The 21075-nt window shown below is 38.9% G+C and overlaps 1 protein-coding gene across 2 annotated transcripts in view; it reads right to left on the bottom strand.

Annotated features, from left to right (window-relative positions):
• MAP3K20 (mitogen-activated protein kinase kinase kinase 20) overlaps window positions 1-21075 on the bottom strand; it is a 91388-nt gene that overhangs the window by 33911 nt on the left and 36402 nt on the right. For both annotated transcript variants that reach the window (XM_062005129.1, XM_062005130.1), the window contains exons 5-10: window positions 20803-20868; window positions 19824-19852; window positions 19570-19707; window positions 13410-13496; window positions 9832-9906; window positions 4545-4651 (exon numbers count right to left, since the gene is read on the bottom strand). In XM_062005129.1, the coding sequence (XP_061861113.1) occupies window positions 4545-4651; window positions 9832-9906; window positions 13410-13496; window positions 19570-19707; window positions 19824-19852; window positions 20803-20868 (502 nt within the window). The remainder of the gene's footprint in view (window positions 1-4544; window positions 4652-9831; window positions 9907-13409; window positions 13497-19569; window positions 19708-19823; window positions 19853-20802; window positions 20869-21075) is intronic.

The following is a 21075-nucleotide window of genomic DNA, read 5'->3' as shown; positions in this document are numbered from 1 at the left end:
GGAAGAGTCAAGCATAGTGTTTCACTTTCCTCCTAGAGAGAGTGAGTTCCTAAGGAGACAGAGATCCCACAGAGAGCTCTGAAGATAGTTACTGGGGCTCTGCCACACTACATCTGCTCAAACTTGCACAACATTATCCTCTCATAAACGGACTGAAAACAAAATTTGCTCCTTTTGATGATTTCAAAAAGAGTTAGTTGTCATTTCTGTTTAGTAAAATGGGGAAAAAAGTAATAAAAAAGATAATTATTTCTTCCTCTAAATCTCCTGTCCTCACATGACATGATTAAGGTCTTCTCAGGTATCAACCTGAAGGAGTTCAGGCTGTCAATGTAGGAAGATACACACCCAAGTAGCCTATTTAAGTAAATGAAATAATTTAAATATTCCAGACCTTAAAGATTTCTTATTTTAATAGAAGAGAGTAAGAATTACAAAGTGGAAGGATTCAGAGCTAGAATAACTAGCAAACTCTACTGCAAACTCTACCACCGTGCTTAATTCTACTGCAAAAATCAGCCACCTGGGGCAAGGGCATTTATCACACTTAAATCCTGCTGAGTGAGCTGTTCAGTGTGGTGGTCAGAACAAATGCCCCTAACAATTATTATGCTTCAAAATTCTCTCTTGTATTTAGACATGCAAAGGTCAAGGCTTATCTCTGAGCTGGGTGGAAAGTGGTCACATATCCTAATAAACAGACAATAAAGGAACAAAACTAAAAAGCACTGGACAGAAAGTCAGAAAGTGACTCCTCTCCAAATATTGCTTTCCTCATCATAAACTCTTTCTGTCAGGTGCAACATACACTACATAATCTACTGTGAGAACTACAGGGCAACTTGAGGACAGGTGCAAGCACTGCTTTTCTCAAGTTGGTCTCTCAACACCACTGCTACTTACACTCAACTCTGTAATTTAAAAAATATGTAAATTAGGTTCTCTCTTAAATAACATTCTGCACTAGGAAAGTCCTGGTAACAATAGCTTTCTATATGTCAAAAAGTCTATTTTGTGCTGTAATTACCTCTCTTCATTAGACAGAAACTTCTCTTACAATAAAAGGTCAGTCTGTGAAAACAGTTGCATTCTGAAAAATAATTCTGCTGTATAATAAAACTGTGTAATTAAAGAGAAAGCTACCGTACATTGCCCAGTTAATGAGTCTTACTGCATAAATGAAGCAGCTTGAAACATTATACATGGCAGGGCACAGGGATTTGTTTGCTTCTACAGTTCTGCAGTCTGAGCTTAGAGGCTTTTCTAGAATAATCGCATTCTGTGACACCGAAGAAAGCACACTGTACTGTTGGAAACTATAATGATAAACAGTCACAGATTAAAAACAATGACTGGCATTCATTTCTATGTCTTGAATCGCTACTGATACAATAATACACTAATAGACTATTTTAATCATTAGAACAGCCGCTCGTGGGAAGAGGATGGAAGCAGAAATGCAGTTAGTATATATGACTAAATGCAAACAAATGTGATCTCTCACTGAATTGGAACATCATTACTTCAATAGTAATTTTTTCCTACTGTAATAAAAGTGACTTGAGAAAGAGCTCCAAAAAGATCATAGAATACAAAGTTAAACATAAGGCAGACTTATGTAACTTAGTTGTAAGACAGGGCCCGTATTCGATTAAATAATAAAAATATGAAGAGTAGAACAGTTAGGAAATATAACACTGAATCATTTTAAGAGAAGACAGAAGGCAGATTAAAATATATTATTAATATAAACATCAAAACTAGTAAGTGTTGCAAATAAGATTACATTCCAGATAGGTCAAAGTGTCATTTATCTTATCACCTCTGTCAGTCACGTATAGACTCTGCCCACTCTCAGTTTCCACGACAGCCTGTCAGACACGCTGAAGGCTCTGGTTAATCACTGCTGCATTTCTTGCCCGTCTCTATATGCCTTTTTTAAGAGTGGGAAAAAATGTAATCCAGCCTGTCTGAGCTTTGATTTGCTTTGGTAAGTGCAGTATCCCTGTGAAACTGCAATATCTGTATCACCAATTTGGAGGTCCCTCAAAGGAATAAGTGTAACCTTCGTTTTCCCAAGCCCACCCTTCTTCAGGGCTCTGATAGCCAAGCTTCATTAAAATTCCCTGTTTCTTGGTAATGCACCTCATCCCTTCCTTAGTGTTAGTTCAACTATCTTCTTACAAACCACCATTAAAAAAAGAAAAAAAAAAGCAATGAGTAAACCCAAAGATTTTTCAATATAGAAGTTAGAACACGTTAAACCTCTGTGCAACTGTTCTGATTTAGTTTATCCCTTGGCACCACTTTATGCATAAAGTCTTTAATTTACTTTAATTTGAATATTGTGTGTATGTTAATTTGGCTTAATCTTCATGAGTGTCTCCATATAGACATGGCTTTTGCTTCAGAGACTCAGCCATTACCAGAATTCAGGTAAGTGAGCACTCCTCTTACCTGGCCCCTGAGCAAGTACCCACATGGCTTGTGCTCTTTCTGCATCTTGTTTTCATTTTGGCTTAATTAAAAAACTATCTTTGCTTTCAGGCAAATCATGCCCCATCATGTCTTTGAATTCTCTCTTACGTATTTCTTTGTCTCCAATGTTATTTATACTAAAAAAAAAAGAGGCCAAAGTTACCTTTAATATAAGTCTCCACAGTTAAGAAGTTTTTCACACCTTGATTGCACTAAAGAACTTTTTGTTTCTAGATATGGCTTTTCATTAACATTTTGTGAGCCATTCCTCATCTAAACATTTTAAGTGCATAAAATAAAATCTGCAAGAACTACTTGAGCTACTTGAGTCACATTCCACGAAATGAACAAATTTAGTGAAAAGTTCAATGTTACCAAATGTCAACTAGCACAGCCATGTATCCCTGCTATATTGGCAAGATTTAATTAGTTATTTCTTTTTCCTAAAGGAATTTGAGTACTTGCTCATTTTTTTTAACATATAGGGGTATGTAAGAAGCTCCTCGTGAGCAGTATTTTTCTTCCAACCCTTCTTCTGTTTTGTCTGCTACCAAAACCACAATGATGTCCAGAGTCTGCACACATATCAGTGGCCACGCAACAGGTTTTCATACTTTAAATACCTGACATTTGTCCCAAACCTTAGAATATGGACCGGGAGGGGTGAGAGGGCATACCGATACATCCTAAAACTACTGCTATCGTTAAAAACATTGACACGTATTTGAGAGGCTGGTATGGGCAAGAGAGGACGCAGAGCAGACCGTAAGAGGCCGCGCAGGGGGCGAACCTCCCGCAGCGCGGTCCGCAGCGGAGCCGGGCAGGGGACTGGGCCAGGCGCCGGTTGCGGTCGGCCGCGGGGAACCGCAGGTGTGCGCTGCCGCCAGCAGGTGGCGCGCTGCGGCCGCCAGTGCGGGCGTGGAGGCAGCGGGGCTGCCGCCGGCGCTGCTGAGTCAGGGCAGGAGCGGTGCCGGCCCCGGAACATCCTATTTATACTCCCGACATGTGACGGGGGAGCGTCCCATCGCTAGCTCACTTTTTCCACTCGCCCGATTGAAAGTGCGCGTCTCGAGGCCGGGGCGACGACGCGGGATGCGGAGAGGCCTCAGGCCTCGCCCCGCTGTGCCCTTCCCTGGCCGCCATCCGCCCCGCTCGAGGTTTCTTCGGTTGCTGCGCCGACTGCAGGCTGGGAATCTTTCCGTATTTCTGCTCCCAGCTAACTTGGAGCAGGGCCAACGCTGCTTAATATAGACGGAGGCGCAATCGTGTGGTGAAAGCCCTCTGCCCGTGCAGATCTGTTTTCAGTTCTCTTTTCCAGGCTGCAGAATGATGTACTGTGAAGCAGCAAGCTTGCTAACCAGCAAGTATGCTTTGGGAACAGGCCTTTGAAGCTTTGGCATGTACATAAGATAGGCTGAAACATTTACTAAACTGCGTCATGTAATCACATTTTCTCAAATCTCCATTTATAATCACTTATGAATAAAAACTCTAGTGAGAATAGGCAAAACTGTAACGCCCAAGTGATGCTGGTGCACTGTGCAAAAACAGGGCAGGCCTGGGCATACACTGATTGTGTGAACACACAGTCAATACAACAGAATGCACAAAAAATGGCAGAAGACATACAAGTGCAGACAAATTGAGGCTTCATTTGAATTAAATATCTTTCTATGTCCTTTATATATATATTTTTTTAAGCCAGCAGATGCCTGTATGTTTTCTATGAAAATTGCATCAAATATATGTACACCTGAGTTATTTTGACTGAAAATGTGTAATTGGTTTTAACATGTGAATCACAAAACCATAAATATCATGATACCTAAACCAGTGTAATAATAAATACAGGGTACAGCTAAGTGTATTGGCTCCTAATACAAGTTTCACAACATTCTGGGCATTCCTGAAAAACAAGAAGGTAAAGTAGGCTCTAAAAATACCTCAAGCACAGATATTTTCTACCAATACATCATTAGACTCTGGTAGCTTTCTGAAAAGAATATAGACTCACAGCATTTCAAAGGAAAACTACATGATTTCACCTTGGAAGGAAGGAAACTTACCTCCACTCCGCCTTGTTATGCAGGAATGAGTTACACTGGTCTGGAAGGTTACTGTCGTTTGACATAGATTCCAGGATCGAAATGATCTGCTTGAAAGATGGCCTTTTCTGAAGACAAAAACCAGACACAGCATTTGCATTCATATACAACTACTACTGTGTAAAATTATTTTTAGCCATTTTTCAATTTAAATACTGCCAGGTAAAAGAAATTTGGGATGCTGCTTTCTGAACACAGCACCCTACAAAAAGACTGTAAATTTGTAAAGGGGTTTTTTTTGTTGTTGTTTTCCCCATTGAAGAAAAGGTCAGTTTGGAAAGAGTCACATAAGCTAGCAGGACTCAAGCTTTAGCTTAGTTTCCTGTATCTAGCAGTAAAATCTTTTGGTACTCAGTAAGAGCAGTAAACAACATTAGTAGCACCAGTAACTACGGAAAAAAGACAAAGAGAAGGCTGGACCCAAAGCAACTGGTAATTAGACAAATGACCTTTTACAGGTAGTAACCCAAACTTTTTAATGTGTGAGCAAGATATTTATCTTCTCATAAAAAATGGGTTTTTTGCTGCAGTTCCCCTCTTGCAGAGGAAGATGGACTTTCCAAAAAGACCTCTTGCTTAGCTATCTCGGGAGCAGCTGGGGGAGAAGAGAAAATTTAGGCTAGATGAGGATGTCTTGCCTGGCAGCCGAGACATCCTCAATCCCTGGCAGTTAGCTTCTATCCTGGGCTCATATGAACTTTGTGTTTCAGGGCTCTTCATCCAGCATCCACTGTGCTCACTACTCATGGAGAGCAGTTAAAATTTCTGTTATTTCCTGCTTTTCCTTTAGTCCCAAAAGGAAGCCATGAAATAGGATAATAACTGAAAAAGCCACAGTTAAATCTGTTTCTTGAAAGAGCACTGACTCTGTTAGTCTGTTTGACAGACCCCAGACAGGGTTGAGACAAAAGGTTGAAATAAAATGTAGATACATAATAAGGGGATGATGCACATTCTCTCTTTATCGTGCCTGTAATTATACCATTTCTGCTAAAATTACAGATGCCGCAATTAAAACGTGCATTTTAATTTGGGAGCACAAAAACAATTAGGAACAATGCTGAGGTGTCTCTCCCAGGAAGATCCAAGTGATTTCTACATTATAAAAGAAAGACAATTTCTTTATTTTAAATGTCAAACAGCATGAAAAAGTGTCAAATGCATTAACAAAAAAAAAAAAAGACAAGCTCTCTTAGACTGTAATGCTGCACTATTCGGCTCTAACCAGAGGCTTTGTCTGTCATTTTTTGGTCCATCTCCATGATGTCAGGCCACTGGCAGTTGGATGAGCTTTGCAGATTTTCTCTGCAACAGGCAGCACACGCAGCTCCGGCCACTGCACGCTGAGGTGATCTGGCCCCCAGCGCAGCGACTGCAAGCAGCAAGCTGGGCACGCTGAGGGCATGGCAGTAGGTACCTGTCCAGCAGCACGTGGCTTCCACTTCCTGAGCTAAGTCCCAGTGTGGAAACTCAGCCGGGCCTCCCTGCGTTTATAGGGGGTGGCTGGGGGAGGCAGCAGTCCTCCTCCTAAATGCATGATGCTGCTGGACCTGCCACGTGTAAGCAAATGCTCTGAGCATGTCCTGAAGACCACCAGCCTCACTAGTCTGGGACTGTGCCTTGCTGGGGGTAGAGAGCACAAAATTCACCCCTGGTACCAACCAGGATGGACAACTCCAGTGCAGCCTCGGGGCACGAGAACTTTCTAACAGCCCTCACAATCTTGTTGCTGCATCTCTTGCAACCACTCCAGTGGCTGTTAACTGTTGAGGGGATTCAAGAGCCTCTCAAGGGGTGAGGAAGCTTCCAGAGAAGAGATCGTGGCTCTCACCAACACCCCAGGGCACTGCTAGTATTATGTTGAGTCCAACAGACTGGCAGGTGTGTAATGTGGCTGTACTAAACTAGTGATGACATCCCCGTGGTGCATTAATTACAATATTTTATGGCTTATTTAGGATTCTTTTACAAAACACTTCCATAAGCTTTGAGTACTCCTTCTTCATTAGTGGTGTACTGAGAAATAAAGGGTAGGGCTGACATTAAGTAAGAACAGTCCACACTACTATCAGGCCTGCCTGGACTAACTGGAGTGGAGATAATGACAGAGAACAGGGTTTCAACTAAGGGCAGATGAAAGCACCGAGTGATTTGGGAGGAGCAGCAACATGCACTCTTTGGGTCTCACACTGCAGGCAAAGGACCTGTTGAGTTGCACAACTACAGCTGCAACAAATGTACAGTCACACAGTACTGACAAGGGTTGTACATCTCTGTACAAACTGTGCAATTGCCTTCAACAGCCACCAGCTATGCTGCCACCTTTGTAGGTGACTCATTTACAGGTACCAGCTTGACCTGGAAGCAAAACTGGTGGGAAGGCACAAGCTAACGCTGCCATGTAGGTTGTGTTGGTTCCTTCCTCCCAGGCAAGGATAATTTTAGATTTAATAAATGGCAGTCTTAAGTGAAGAGTGATGCCTTGGTTAAAAATGACAAGAAGTGACTGTTAAAATTAGGAATCCAAACTAAAAAGCTTTTAAAAAAAAACTCTTTCTTTTTTTGGTGGATGGCTGTTTAGCACTTTCTAGAAATTTAGACATCTCAAGTCAGTCTTTGTAAGAGATCCTTAAAATATTGGCGCATGAGTCGCCTTTGAAAATTGTTTCCCTTTGTATCTGTGATATCCCATACAAAAATCTTTAAAATATATGCCCCTCTACAAATAATTCACTGTTTCCACTGTTCCCTTCCACTCAGTATTTAATCCAAATGGCTTCCCTTTCTTGCTGCTTGTCTGTTCCCAGGTTTCTGATTTCCATTAAAATATTCAGTAATTTATAAACATCTTTGATGTTAAAGTGGGGAGAAACTGAAGGAACAGATGAAATGAGAAAGAACTACTCACCTGCGTTTCATAAGCAATATATCCAGTAAACAAAGACATCACTGATGAGCAACTTTGTTTGTACAATTATCTAGTACCCAAGGACAAGCAGCTTGTCTGGTAGGGATTTTAACATGTGGGAGTAGTTATTTAAGATAGTTACCACGGAGATTGTTCTTTAATAATTACTGACTTAAAATAATTAGTAACATTTTAGTAAAACATTTTGAACCCAGTAGGGGGTGTTTGTTTCAATTAGCACGGTTTAAACTGTGTAAAGGTTACCATTACAAATATAATGTGCAGCAATGCACTACAGACAGACATTCTCCACTTATGAAATAATTCTTAAGAATTCAAAGCAAAGGTAATAACTCTGTCCATTCCCACAAGGAAGTTATGGCATGAGCACTGTCTGCTTTTGAGCAGCTGACATCCTCCCACTCACCCTTGCTTGACCTTCAGTAACCTGTTCATGCATTGACAGATTTCTTAAGGCTAATCCTGGCGAAAAGGGAACGTTACACAGAGCAGTATTTGAGAGGAGTGTGCTCCATCTTTTGGCTTATGCAGGCCACACAGGCTTTTAAGGCATTTTGAGAGCTGTAAGTAGCAATCCTCTCCCAACACGTGACCGAGTCAGTCAGTCACATGCCCATACTGTGACCAGAGACTACTCCATTTCAGTCATGTGAACAAAGCATTTATAATTGCCTAGCAGAACAGAAAGGGCATGAAAAAAGTAGGAAAGTGCAGACTGTCAGAAAAACCCATCTATCATGAGATCCACTCTTTGCACACATCAGGGATGCCTCTGTGAACAATGCTCCCAGGAACTACCCCACATCCAGGTGAACTACTAGGGCAGATAGAACTTGGCCTGGTAGTTAGGCATCCTCCTTCTACAACATACAGATCCCTCCCTCTCCTTGAAAAATAGCAACAGCCTCCTGGACACTTATATACGTAGCTAGAACAAGGGAGAGAGCAAGCTGATCTAGTATGTGCTACAATTACAGGAAGGAAGCTCCAGAAATTCTTACTCTGTGGCCTTTTGCAGTGATACTGATATTTGAAAGTAGTTCTTAAAAATATGTAATTGCCATTGGAAAGTGCTCTTCAGAAATTACTGACCTAGAACTTAAACAGTCTACTTGTAGATTCAAAGACTCAGATGCATTTTTCTCCCCTCCCTTCAGAGGAGAGGATAAAGAGGGAGGTATTAAGGGAATAGCATTTAAATGTGTGCTCGTGTGGAAACCCCATGTTGATGACAAATCTCAGTGTTTGAGATGTATTCTGTGTGAAAGCAACTCCTCGCTTAAAACAAAAAAAAAAGATACCAAGCTGCAAAATCTCTTTGCTCATATTCTTCTATGGCTACTCTTTGGTGATAACAAATTTCTAGTTTTGGAGCTAGAAAAACTTCATTAATATGAAAACTTCATTTACATATTAATCTTGGTATCTCTGAAGTAGCAGCTAACTTTCTTCTGAGAACAAAGTTCTTCCTGGTACTCTGACTTGAGAGAAAGAGCAGAATTTCCTTCTCTAACTATCCTTTCCTCTCTCAAATACCTCCAAAAACAAAGGAAATGGATGCTAATCCTTCATAATAAAGCTCGTATGCCCACAGGCTCTTTCCAGCCAATTTAATGTACAACAGAATGGTAGCAGAGTTCATTTAAAGAAGGTAACTCCCATAATCTATAAAAGCTTTTACTAACTAAATACTCTCTTTAATTTCTCTTTTAGTTTATTCTTACAGGGGCAGATTAATAGTGACAATGGTCTGGCTCTTCAACTTGTATTTTTACTCTGTTAAACAGTATATTACAGTAATTCTATTATTATATTATTCCAGTATAAATATTATAAAGCTCACTATTCAACTAAGAGAAGATTAGGAAAGGTTTAGTATGAATTTGGAATGCATTGCTGCTGCTTCTACCTGCATTTTAGGGATTAACTTATTTTCAACACAAGGGAGGCATCAACATTGGACCTTGAGCATCATATGTGATGCTCACATACATTTAAGAAACATTAACTATTAAAAGAAAATAGGAAAGAACAATTTTTCAGTTGCTGCAAAATGGCTACATTCTTGCAATCTCACCATACTTACTGTCATTGTCTTTAGTAGTCAAGTAAACTAGTAGCATAATAACTCTTGATTAAAAGAGAGACATACTAATATACAAAGCCATTAAAAAGAGAGCCCCAGCTACATTTGTGAAGAAATGTGTCTGCTAGCATGCATCAATGGTGTTAGCTCAGACTTGTTCCCCAAAGAGACGCTAACACACTTAGCAAAACAAGGCAGGGAGCGGTGTAGAAATCAAACATCAATTAAATTACCTTTGAATCAGCATCCCAACATTGGTGCATCAGTTCTGCAAAACTTCTGGGACAACTGCTTGGAATGGTTAATCTCTAATGGAGAGAGAATGTACCAGTTATTGGAAACATTTTGCTTTAAGCTGCTAACAGATTTCCATAACTGCAATACAATTACAGGAAGTAAAATGCACTCTTCTTTTTTTTTTTTTTAAACACAATATAAGAATTAAGGATTGACATATTAAAAAGAAAAATCAAAATTATTAACACTAGCTTTCAGACAAAGACGTAAAACTGAGTCAAACAGCTTTTAATACTAAACCATAATAGTTTCTGGAGTTTACTGCATGGTATTCTAAGATGCTTGTCTAGATAGGTATAATGTACAGCCTGCCATAACTCCTTTCTCCCACACAGATGATCCAGCTTCACAATACCATAATCACCCTTGATAAAACCAGTGGATGAAGATTACATTGAATGGATGAAGATTACATGGATACAGATTATATTGAATTAAAAAGAGTTAAGTGAAGTTCTACATGACAAAACAGATGTTTCATGAGCCTGTGGTCAGGAGGATTAATGAGGACATGCAGATCTCAGAATGCACTCACAGAGCACAGTGAACTCATATAAATATTTCCTGATGATTGAAAACAAGGAGTTGCTGGTTATAGCCAGGACCACAGACTACAGTTTCCTTTGCTTCGAGTTTTAAACCATGGAAAGATTCTCTCAGCCTGTCTTAGAGAACTTACAGTTCAAAGACCCTGCCTCCAGATTGAAAAGCCTAAAAGCAAATCCTTTCTCGTATGCACACATGGAGAATGAAGTCTCTCCAGTTGACTAAATGTGCATCCAAAGATTATACACATATTGAGATTCCTCTGCTCTTGCTAAGGCAGTTAACTGACTTCAGATATTTTATAGTAAATTAAACAAACCAGTTCCTCAATGAAGAGTCCCAGTGTAAGAAGGGTCAAGCTAGAAAAAAGGTTCCCTGTCCTATAAGAGATCAGAACCAGATATTACAGTCCTGTTCAGGCCAACCTGCCAGGAAGATCCTTTAGTCTATCCTACTATTGCCATTTTGGAAACAAAGCAGAGCAAATTGTTTCAAATTTTACCATTATATTATTGCAGCAAAACCTGCAAAGCCTTACAAAGCCACAGCAGCAAAACCAAGAGTTAACAAATTCTGCTCCACAAGCATTTGGACACCATGAAATCTGGAAACATGAGATACAGAGCCAGGGCACTGCAGGAGTATGATTATTAAAATAGTGTAATATCTTAAGGTGCAAAGCTTTCTGTGCAAGAAATACACTGAAATTTCTACAATGCACATACTAGTACTTGATTTCTGTTTGAGTCATTTGCCTAAAAATACACTGACTAGTCTTGCTACAGTATTTTGTCTGTAACCCTCACTGTCCCGGGAGGTCGAAAAATCAGCTGCAATCATCATTTATATGTGCCTCACTAATGCAGAACATTATCTGTCATGTAATATAGAGGTGGCAGGTTCCAAAAGCATCATGTGATAATAAAGATGATGTTTCTCAATAGTAATTTATTATGAGATCACGTCTAGCATAAACTGAACACTCATGTTTTCCTTTTCTGGATTAAAAAAATACTGTCATATAGAAACTCTACGAGAATAAAAATAACGCTGTGAAATTATGCAGAGAGTCAAAAAGACCCATACAGAATCATTAAAATGCACTTCATTTGTCGGGCACAAGCTTTGCAAAGGGGGATTTTTCATCCCACGCAATAACACTTTGGCCTCAGTCCCACACTGATTTTTATAAGAGACTTCCAGTGCAAAAATGGAAGGACTGCCTCAGTCGTGATTCAATTCTGTTGTCAACTGGAACCATGCAACCCCACTGATGTCAACAGACTGAACTGAGAGCAGAACCTGACTCACATTTACTTTATGACATAGAAACTATGAAGAAAAGCACAGACTGACTTTCACAAGGCTTATGCTGGGCATGTTCCCTAAGTCATGGCCAGAAAAACAAAAACTATGCAAGCGTTAATACCCCCTAAGCTCTGTGGCACCCTTCCAAAGAAGATGGTAGCAATGGGCTAGTGGCATCTGGCAGACAAACAGCTGGCTTTGAACATGTCACGCCTTAGGTCTCTTCAGCCATGAGTAAAATAGTCATCATGTCCACATTTTGTTCATATTGTATTTTACACAGTTCCTTGCCCTGGAAAACTGTAGAGAAATGTGTGTTGTACCCTGGGACTTCTTTCACCATATGACTACATCTCTTTACAACAGTCCCAATGTCACTCTGTACCCCTTACATAAAACTGCACATGGTATAGGGATAGGAAACAAATACTGTTGATGGAAAGCTTTATGGTTCCTCCTTCAAAATGATGTATGAGGCTTTTTGTAAACTAGGAGAAAGAGTCTCCTTGTGCCTCCTGCTCTAATAAACACTGTAGAAGATCACATTCGTAATCTGCATGCTGTTAAGTGTTGCATTTCCAACTAATCAGTATATCAGGGTGTCACTCAAGGGAATTAATCCAGTCCTCAAATAGAAGAAAAAAAGGAGAGGGTAAAAAAAAAAAGCAACAACAAAAAATATTAAACTAAGAGGAGGAAACCTAACTCCTCTGTTTAACTCTAAAGCATTTTGAGAAACAGTTTATGTAGAATAATAGGAATCTGTATTGTACAGCCACTGCCTTGCCATTGTAATGTTTCCCAAGCTTCCGCTGTGTCTAGATAGAGGAGGTTTCATCTTTGTGGAGGATTTCCATGCTTGTCTGTGTGTGGTACAGTCACAACTTTAAATGTTTTTTAAATGTAGTTACTGTCTTTGATATCAAGGGACTGTGTGTTCAGATATACGCTCACATGTCCAACTAACTGAAAGCCTCAATTTGTGAGAAGAAGAAAAGCGAGGCTGGGGACACTGTACAAACGGTGTTTACACCACTGAAGTGCTTTTGAAATGGAAAGACTCTGCATGAGGAGGCTTGCAGCTATGCCACAGCCTTGCCGATACCAGTGAGGAGCTCATCTTCAATGTAGTGTTGAACGTAGGTGGCAAAACTGTAATTTCTCTCTTTTTTTAAAACTATTTTTTCTTCTTTTATTTTTGAAATTTTCATCTAAGCGGCAGTTTCTTGTACTATAGTGACTCCTGCTGGGAGAGTTAAGTTGAAGTAGCTGAAGGTCTCTTACAGATATATCAACTCCCGGCCAGTAAAAAGATGTCCTAAACGCAGGAGATGGAGTTAAACTGTTCCCCTACCTTGGACGCAATGGCTTCTTTCATCACTAAGAACAAACCCCTAGGTTTTACAATTGAGACTGAGAAACTAGTACAGTACTTGTACAATTTTTGATCTACAGCATCACGACGTGAAGCTGCAACAATTAGATGTAAAGGGTCCATTCATGAGGAATAACATCACTTTGACCCTTTGTGTTAGCTCCTACTGCTAATCTTTCCATACGCGTGAACTTACTTTCAATTTGAAGAAGATGAAAAAGTCTTTTGCAAAACCCCAATACTGTTTTCTGATCTATGTACCTGAATGTAGAAACGTAGTCTTACCTCGTTTTTTTCCACTACAAGCCAAGCTACTTGTAATCCTTCCAAGCCTTTAAAGGGGACCTCCCTTGTTAGCATCTCCCAGAGAACCTGGAACAGAAAAAAAGAAAAGAATTTTTATTTCTGTACTTTGTATTTTAAATACATTATTAAACCTTGATACGGCACTATTCTGTATCCAATTATCAGACAACCAGTTTCCATTTGCAGGAACTTCGACCAGTGTTTATGTGCAAGATCCTCTCACTAAATTAATTTGAATGCTTCTGCTTTTTCCTCTACAGAAAAGCCAAGATGAAAAACTAGGTTGTGCCTGCAATTTTGAGACCCATGGAAAATGCTTTTTACTTTCTTTGTGTCCTATAAAGTTCACATTTGGCAGTGGAGACTTGGGAAGACAATGAACTCCTCCACTCTTTCTCAGCCCCAACTAGACACATCTTTGCTTTGGAGTCATTTTGGATTTAAAAATACATGTATACGACTGCAACTAATGCTTCTCAGTCGTCAGAGTATGATCCAAAATATTTTGCCCCTATGATATGCCCTTGAAAATATTAAATATAATTTTGCAAGCAAAACTGTTATTGTTTCTTTCCAAGTATGTGATTATGTTAAACTAAACAGTATAGAGCATAGAGAAATTTATTCTGTTCTTGTTATCTTATAGACATGCTATCCTTAGAGAAAGATCTCCTGATTTCACATCCTTTTAGCATTTTGGTAACACAGTACCCAGTAATCTAAGCTGCTCTGTAGAAAAGAGTCTGCCATCACCAAAAAGGTTTCAAGTCAATGAATCCAACTTCTTTTTCTGCCGTTGGGACTACATATTGGAGTTCAACCAAATGAAAAGGCACTTTTTACCTTCACTTGTGTATGTCTCTCTTTTTTAAAATTTTCTTTCTTTTTTACAATGAGAACCTTCATATTCATATTTTGTAACACACATTTACATACAAACTTTTTCTTCTGCTCGCATACCAAACGTAACAACAAAAAAAGACATAATTCACGTAGGATGTGACCAAATGCATTAGGATCATTATGCAAATCTCTATACTCAAGTTTCTATAGCGTCACTATTTGGGTTAGTACCCAGGCTTATTCCAGCTACATCCTTTTGAATGGATCCTGGCCAGCTACACAGGTAATTAGAAGGAAAATGCAAGAATATTGGCAGATGCAGATCAAGCAGAAAAAAATGCATTGAAGCAGAGTTGGGCCTTTAATCAAGTGAACAGGGTACTCCATCAATAGTCCTATTTGAATAATTCTCCTTGAGTCAGAAGATTGATTAGTAAAGGTAAGGATAACTTGGAAAAATAAGTAAAAGGACAGTTTTCCTGAGAATCAGAAATATATGGGGAAAGCTATCACAGAGATATTCAACTCTCCTGTTTGCCTCCGTTCATTCCTTTCAGAAGAAAAAAAAAAGCATTTGAATTTGTAATTCCAATTATCAACTCTCTACTGACAGAGAAGGAAATTTAACTGTGAGAGAGGAAAATAATTTAGCAAGCTCATGTACTTCAGACAAAAAAAAAAAAGTGTACAAAACAGCCAGTTTAAAACAAAACCCCCTAGACCAAATCAAACGTGCAGTTGAGCAGCCTTACAGAACCACGCCATCTGTACGGCTGCACCATGACACCACAGAGAAGAAACTCTAGTTTGCACATCAGATAAAGCAGTATCTAAATACGTCTTCCAAGTAAAGAACAGAATGAAATATAGGTTAAATGTCTCCAAAAGCCTTGAGATGGAAAATTTTACTGCTCTGCTACCTTTCTTTCGGAAGATTGTAAATTTTAAGAGTTGCCTCATTTCTTTCATGCACAGAAGTTTGTGCAGAACATTTTGCACTTAATTCCTTTATTGTGACACCTTTAGCATTTATTTCCACTGCCTGTATGGATCACTGCCTTCCTAAATCAACAGTGCTAGATTAAAACACTTCAACACTGCACATATTTCAAGAGAAAACCAGTATTCTTACACAATATGAGTATTTTTTCTTAATGTCTTATTTTTCAGTAATAGCAGGAGAAAGTAAAAGATACAAAAGTGAGGTATCAGAAATGCTTGTATTTATTTCTAAAAGTTTAGAAAATTTTATAATAACAATGCAAATTTCATATTCAGGCCAATGGCAGAGAGAAAGCCTTTCCTTCCAATGGTGACATGTCTCTATGTTCAGTTTCACAGGAGCTTCAAACCCATCTCATGGATTAGCTACCCCAAATCATCAGCTAGGGTGAACGACTGCAGTATCAGTCTTTTAAAAAGTAGCAAAGGGGTATCTTGTGCATTCCCATTTGTCTCTTCTTGTCTCCAAGGTCATTTGGCATCAGAAAAAGCACCTCAGTCTGACAATCTGGTCTCTTTACTGCAAGATATACTCTGTTCATTTTCAGAGCTGTCTCCTCAGCTCCCCTCCTATGTAAATCAATCTATCTTCCATTTCTGGTGTAATTTAATTGAGACTGACATGGTTCACTTCCCCTCCTATCTTGATGGTGAGGATCACCTACTTTCTTGATAATATCTCTGTGACGATGGACAGCACCTGCTCACAGAGAAACAGCCAAGCTAGATACAATGATGGAAAACAAAGCAAGATCATTTATTGCAGTGGTTTGTAAGCTGTGTCCTCTGAAGATGTTGTGCTGCTCTTTACATATAGAGAAACAGAAAGGACAGACAAATGTATGAGTGTTCATTCTCTACATGAAAGTGAGAATAAGAACTATATAGTCTTCAGGAAAGGGTCACACATTTACTTTTGTCAGCTCAGCTGTGCATTTCAATTCTTATCATCTCGACTATGTAACAGCAACCAAAAGGGAAAAAACAGAACAACAGAACTCCCACATCTCCATTCCAGTTCAATGCCAACAAAGATTCAAAGTGCCATTCAGGACAGGGAACATCCAAATGAGTAATTTGAGAAAAAGCAAGCACTCTGAATAACTTCACTGAAAGAAATGTTTTCTTTTGGTAGAATAATGTTCACAGACAAGGCTCAGGCGCCACAATTAGCGGAAGTAAAACATGAGCACAAAGCCTTGTACTCTTAGAGGTACTGCCCTTAGGCATGACAATTAGGTCAGTCTTCTCTGCATTGATCCAAGTGGAAGTTAAAGATCTCATCATTCTTTTCCAAAAGAATAAGGGATAACCCCTGGAGCTGGCCAACATTCCGTCTATAAATAACTTATGTTCTCATAGCTAAAGCAATGTATGAACTATTGCTAGGAGCGTAACAGCTGCTACATTTAATAGCAGTCTCTATGCTACCAATAGCCAATTACTGATGTTACTTTTTTGTTCTTCTAAGCATTAAAATAATTCAGCTACATCGCATAAGCCTTCCATGATTAAATACATTTATACTGATGCACAAACACACACTGCAGCGCACTACAAACAATTTTGCTAGGATAACATATTCTGAGTGTTTATCTTCATGACTTCAAAACAGCTTTTGGAGTGAACATTGTCATTCCACATGCACTTTCATGTCTGGAAGGGATGCAAGGAATTGGTTTTGAGCAACACATACAGTGAAAAGCCAGTCAATTTCTGGGTTGATCACTTGTAACACTTGGTATCCGTTGTTTACAGCATAGATTTGGAAATGGATTAGAAAAGAGAATCACAGCATGGCTGAAGGGAAGTGCAAGATCTGTTGTAATAAACCTCCTGGAACATTTAGCTGTAGCATTTCCTGGATAATATTATAAATTATTTAATATATATCTAAAACAGAATATATGGACCTGTTCAGCTATCCATGAAGAGCAGGATAAATTAATCTGAACGTTATCCATAAACATGTATGCATCTGTTCATAAAGAGAAAAATTAATTTCACCTGACGAGCAACTCAGACCTATAGGTCTGCAGAAAGACTTTGACACTTCATGGAAAAAAAAGCTCTCACACATCTTAAACAGAATGTTTAAAATCAAAGCTTTAAAATGCTTTAAAGAAATAAAAGCCAGTGGGAGAGGGAAAAAAGCAGTAAAGAAATTAAAGAAAACCATAAGGAAGGCTACAAATTTTGAAAACAGTACATCTACTCCTCATATCTTACTAGTTTACATTTGAAAGGATTCTGTTCTTTGATAACAGGACTTTAACTGAAGAAAAGCAGATTTGTCTCTCTAGCACATAAGCTGCTGGCAAGTGATACACTTTGAAAATGGATTTTTTAAATTTCATTTTTATAGATCATGATAATTTGAAGAGACAAAAACACCCTTTCTAAGATTTTTTTGTTTTAAGTCTCTTAGCTAATTCTCTAATAGTCTAACACTTATTATAGGGACATTCCAACTTTCAATGTTGTATTCAGACAGTTTCTTGCTGGTATAACACCATTATATCAGTAACTTTATCAACAGAGTACTTGGTCACTGCCATTCTTCATTTCTACCCATCTGTTTTGTCTGAAAACGATGGTGTTCCAAGACTGGAGTTATAAAAAGACCAAGTGCTTAAGAACTCATAACTTTCTGCCCACAGCAGAACATATTAGTTTAAAACTAACATATTAAAAAATATGGGTCAAATATTATTAGGCACACTAAAGTAGCACTATATACCTGTAACCACGAGAAAATATTCTACTAACACTGAACGGTTTTCATATGGATGGTAGTTGAGTTTTACCTTCAAGCAAAGAACTGTCAAAGTAGCTTTACTTTTTGGACAAGTAAAAATAAACTGTGTGCAACACAGTGTTCCCAAGACTCTCATAACACTTGATATGATATTAAACAATTTCTTACCTTCTCCCACTTCTAGAACGTTACTTAAAGTCAATTCACACTAAGATGACTATGTGAGCAGTTTGAGCTATTCCATGTTTGGAATTTCTTCCCTAATATTTTTGCTTTGTTTTGAAACTGGACTGTTTCCCTTGAGTGGATAATACGTGATTGCTTCCAGTAACAGTTTACATTAACATTTACATTTGTTAGCGTATGCTCTCTTACTGTTTGTGACCTAGTTTAGTTAAGCAAGCAAGGATTTTGAATCTGCCAATATAGGTTTTTTCTCCCTCCTTGCAAACCTTCAACGTTTCATTTGTAAGCGACACCACATCGTCTCTCTCATATTTTTTCACTCTAAACAAACATTTGGTCAAAAGTTGAAGTCATCTTCCACTGGGACATCAACTTAGGTGCGTATAGCCATAAGTGCTAGCTTAAAACTATAGTGCCTCCCTCACATCTCTCTCCTCTCATGCCTCAAAGAGAAAGAACACCTGACAGGTATTGAAAGAATTTCTCATTCTACCACCTGCTGTTGAATCCAAATAAAAAAATTGTTAATGCACAGCTATGCATGGCAACAACTCAATTTCCTTTCCTTTTTATCCAAAGTATTCATTACTATTCTGTGCCAGAAAAAGGCTATGGGGCTAGGCACACAATTGTCTGACCAGCAGGGCTATTTCCAGCCTATTTTGTATTGCAAAGCAAAAGGAAGTTAGAGGTTAACTGTGGACAGCAAAATAATTCAAATTACTGTACCTGCAAACCTGACATTCCGGTGAACTATAACTGAATGTGACCCCTTCAGAAAAGTGGCACAGCGGTGCTGGCTTTTTCTATATTTTTCTATAGAAAAAAACTCTTCTTTTTAAATATTTTTAGATGAAGCTGTCTCTTCTCACAGCTAATGATAACAGTGCCTTTTAAACAATTAAGCACGGAAAAGTGGCTTAAGATTTTTACTATAATATCAGTGACTCCATTTTATGGAAAGTGGAATCCTCATCATTTCATCCTGTTACACACCTATTGCAAGACAACCTTTTTCTCTTCCGTTCCATTAAAAAACAAAAGCAGATTCAGGATGCAGATTGATCAGTGGCTCCTGCAAACCCCTCAACATAGGTTGAACACATGTGCTAAAGCACGCAGTTTCCACCCTAGCATGCTGCTAATCTAATCAGATAAGAATCTTACTAAACATGCATCATTTTCACACATGTAATTAGAAATTATGGGTCAGTCTTGAAAGAAAAGTGTGATTTTTGTTGTTGTTGTCTTTATTTTGAATTGTCCTTATTTAGAATTGTTCGTGCATCACACAAATTTTGTCACACTAGACATCTGCTACTACACATAAGGGAAATGAGAAGCACTCACCACTCCGTACGAGTATGTGTCACACGTTTCAGACACTGGGAGACTTTGGATAACTTCTGGGGCCATCCACGGAAAAGTGCCCACTAATGACATGTGTGTTGTATGGGAGTGGAACCTTGAGGCACCAAAATCACAGATCTGGCAAAAATAAATAAAAAATAATCAGCTATTAAGAGTAGCATCCTCATTTATTAGGTATCAAAACATCGAGTTAAGCAGCAGCATCTCTCTACAAATAATTAAAGCATCCATACCTTTAAAACACCATCAGCAGCTATAACAACTGAAAATGGAAAAACAATAGGTTACAAGAATGCTATTAAAAATGAACACAACACATTTTCACAGCAGAAGACTTTGCTTTTCATCAAGAAAACGGATCCTACTGAGCCAGCACCTGAACATGCACATATGCACAATTGTCCTAGTTTCTTTCAGAAGCTTTAGGGAACATCTGCCGAATACCTGCAAGTCTCTGAACAAATGCAAAATCTTTCAGGTCTTGCTGAGTTCAAAGACAGCAACACTACTGTAGCTAAAATACAGATAAACTCCATTCTCCCCAATGTAGTTAGGTTTAACAATAAGCTCTACGATTCATTAATAAAAGGAGAAATCTTACAACTGAGGTGAGAGCTAGACTTTTCTTCACTATTATGACTCTGTGTGCATTATTAAAATCTGTGGCCCTCCTATCCCACTACTAGTAGTGAAAGTCTCAGTTAAAAGGCATCATTCAGTAAATTTTATAAACGGTTGTCAACTACTAAGCTCAGACTAACCACTGCAGCTCCACGCTGAGTGCATATTACTCAAAAGCATGAATCTCTGACAAACCTCTGAATAGGCCACAGTAAAAACAGGATTTTCAGTCTATTATGTCTGCTGTCTGCCAGCCTTTCCTGGTACTAACATTTCCAAATAGAAAAAGGAAGTCAGGAGTGTCCAGGCAATGTCTGATAGCTGATAAGATAGGTACAATCATGGTCAGCAAGACACAACTTAAAAGAGCACTTCACAGGGCTCTAAATGATGCCAGGGACTGTAACGAAACTCAGATAGGCTCAGGATGTGGAAAAAGGAAATAGACTCTTCTGTGCCTCAACAAGTGCAGTTTGATGACAGTGATGGCATTAGGTAATTCTGCTTGTTCACAAAACTCACGTACAGATTTAAATGCTACTTTAACAGGTAACAGTAAATGCAGGGCGTTTCTGTATTTTGCTACTTTACCATTCCTGGACTTCAGATCCCTGTGGATTACTTTGACTGGAGCTTCCATGTGTAAATAGTGCATTCCTACACAAAACAAGGGAACAATCTAGTTAGGCAGGCTGAGCATGGCCACCACGTACCAGCAGTCATGTTTTCTGGTTTACATTATTTGTACTCATTATGAGCTGGCAAACCTGTATGCCATACTGATATGCTGCAGGAGTGGCAAAGCTGCCCATAATCTACTTAGAGTAAAAAACACTACGCAAAGTTTACATACCCTTGTAGATG

The sequence above is a fragment of the Colius striatus genome, chromosome 11, assembly GCF_028858725.1.
Source record: "Colius striatus isolate bColStr4 chromosome 11, bColStr4.1.hap1, whole genome shotgun sequence".
Lineage (NCBI taxonomy): Eukaryota > Metazoa > Chordata > Aves > Coliiformes > Coliidae > Colius > Colius striatus.
The sequence above is the reverse complement of the archived record's forward strand: the minus strand, read 5'-3'. Positions and strand labels throughout refer to the sequence as shown.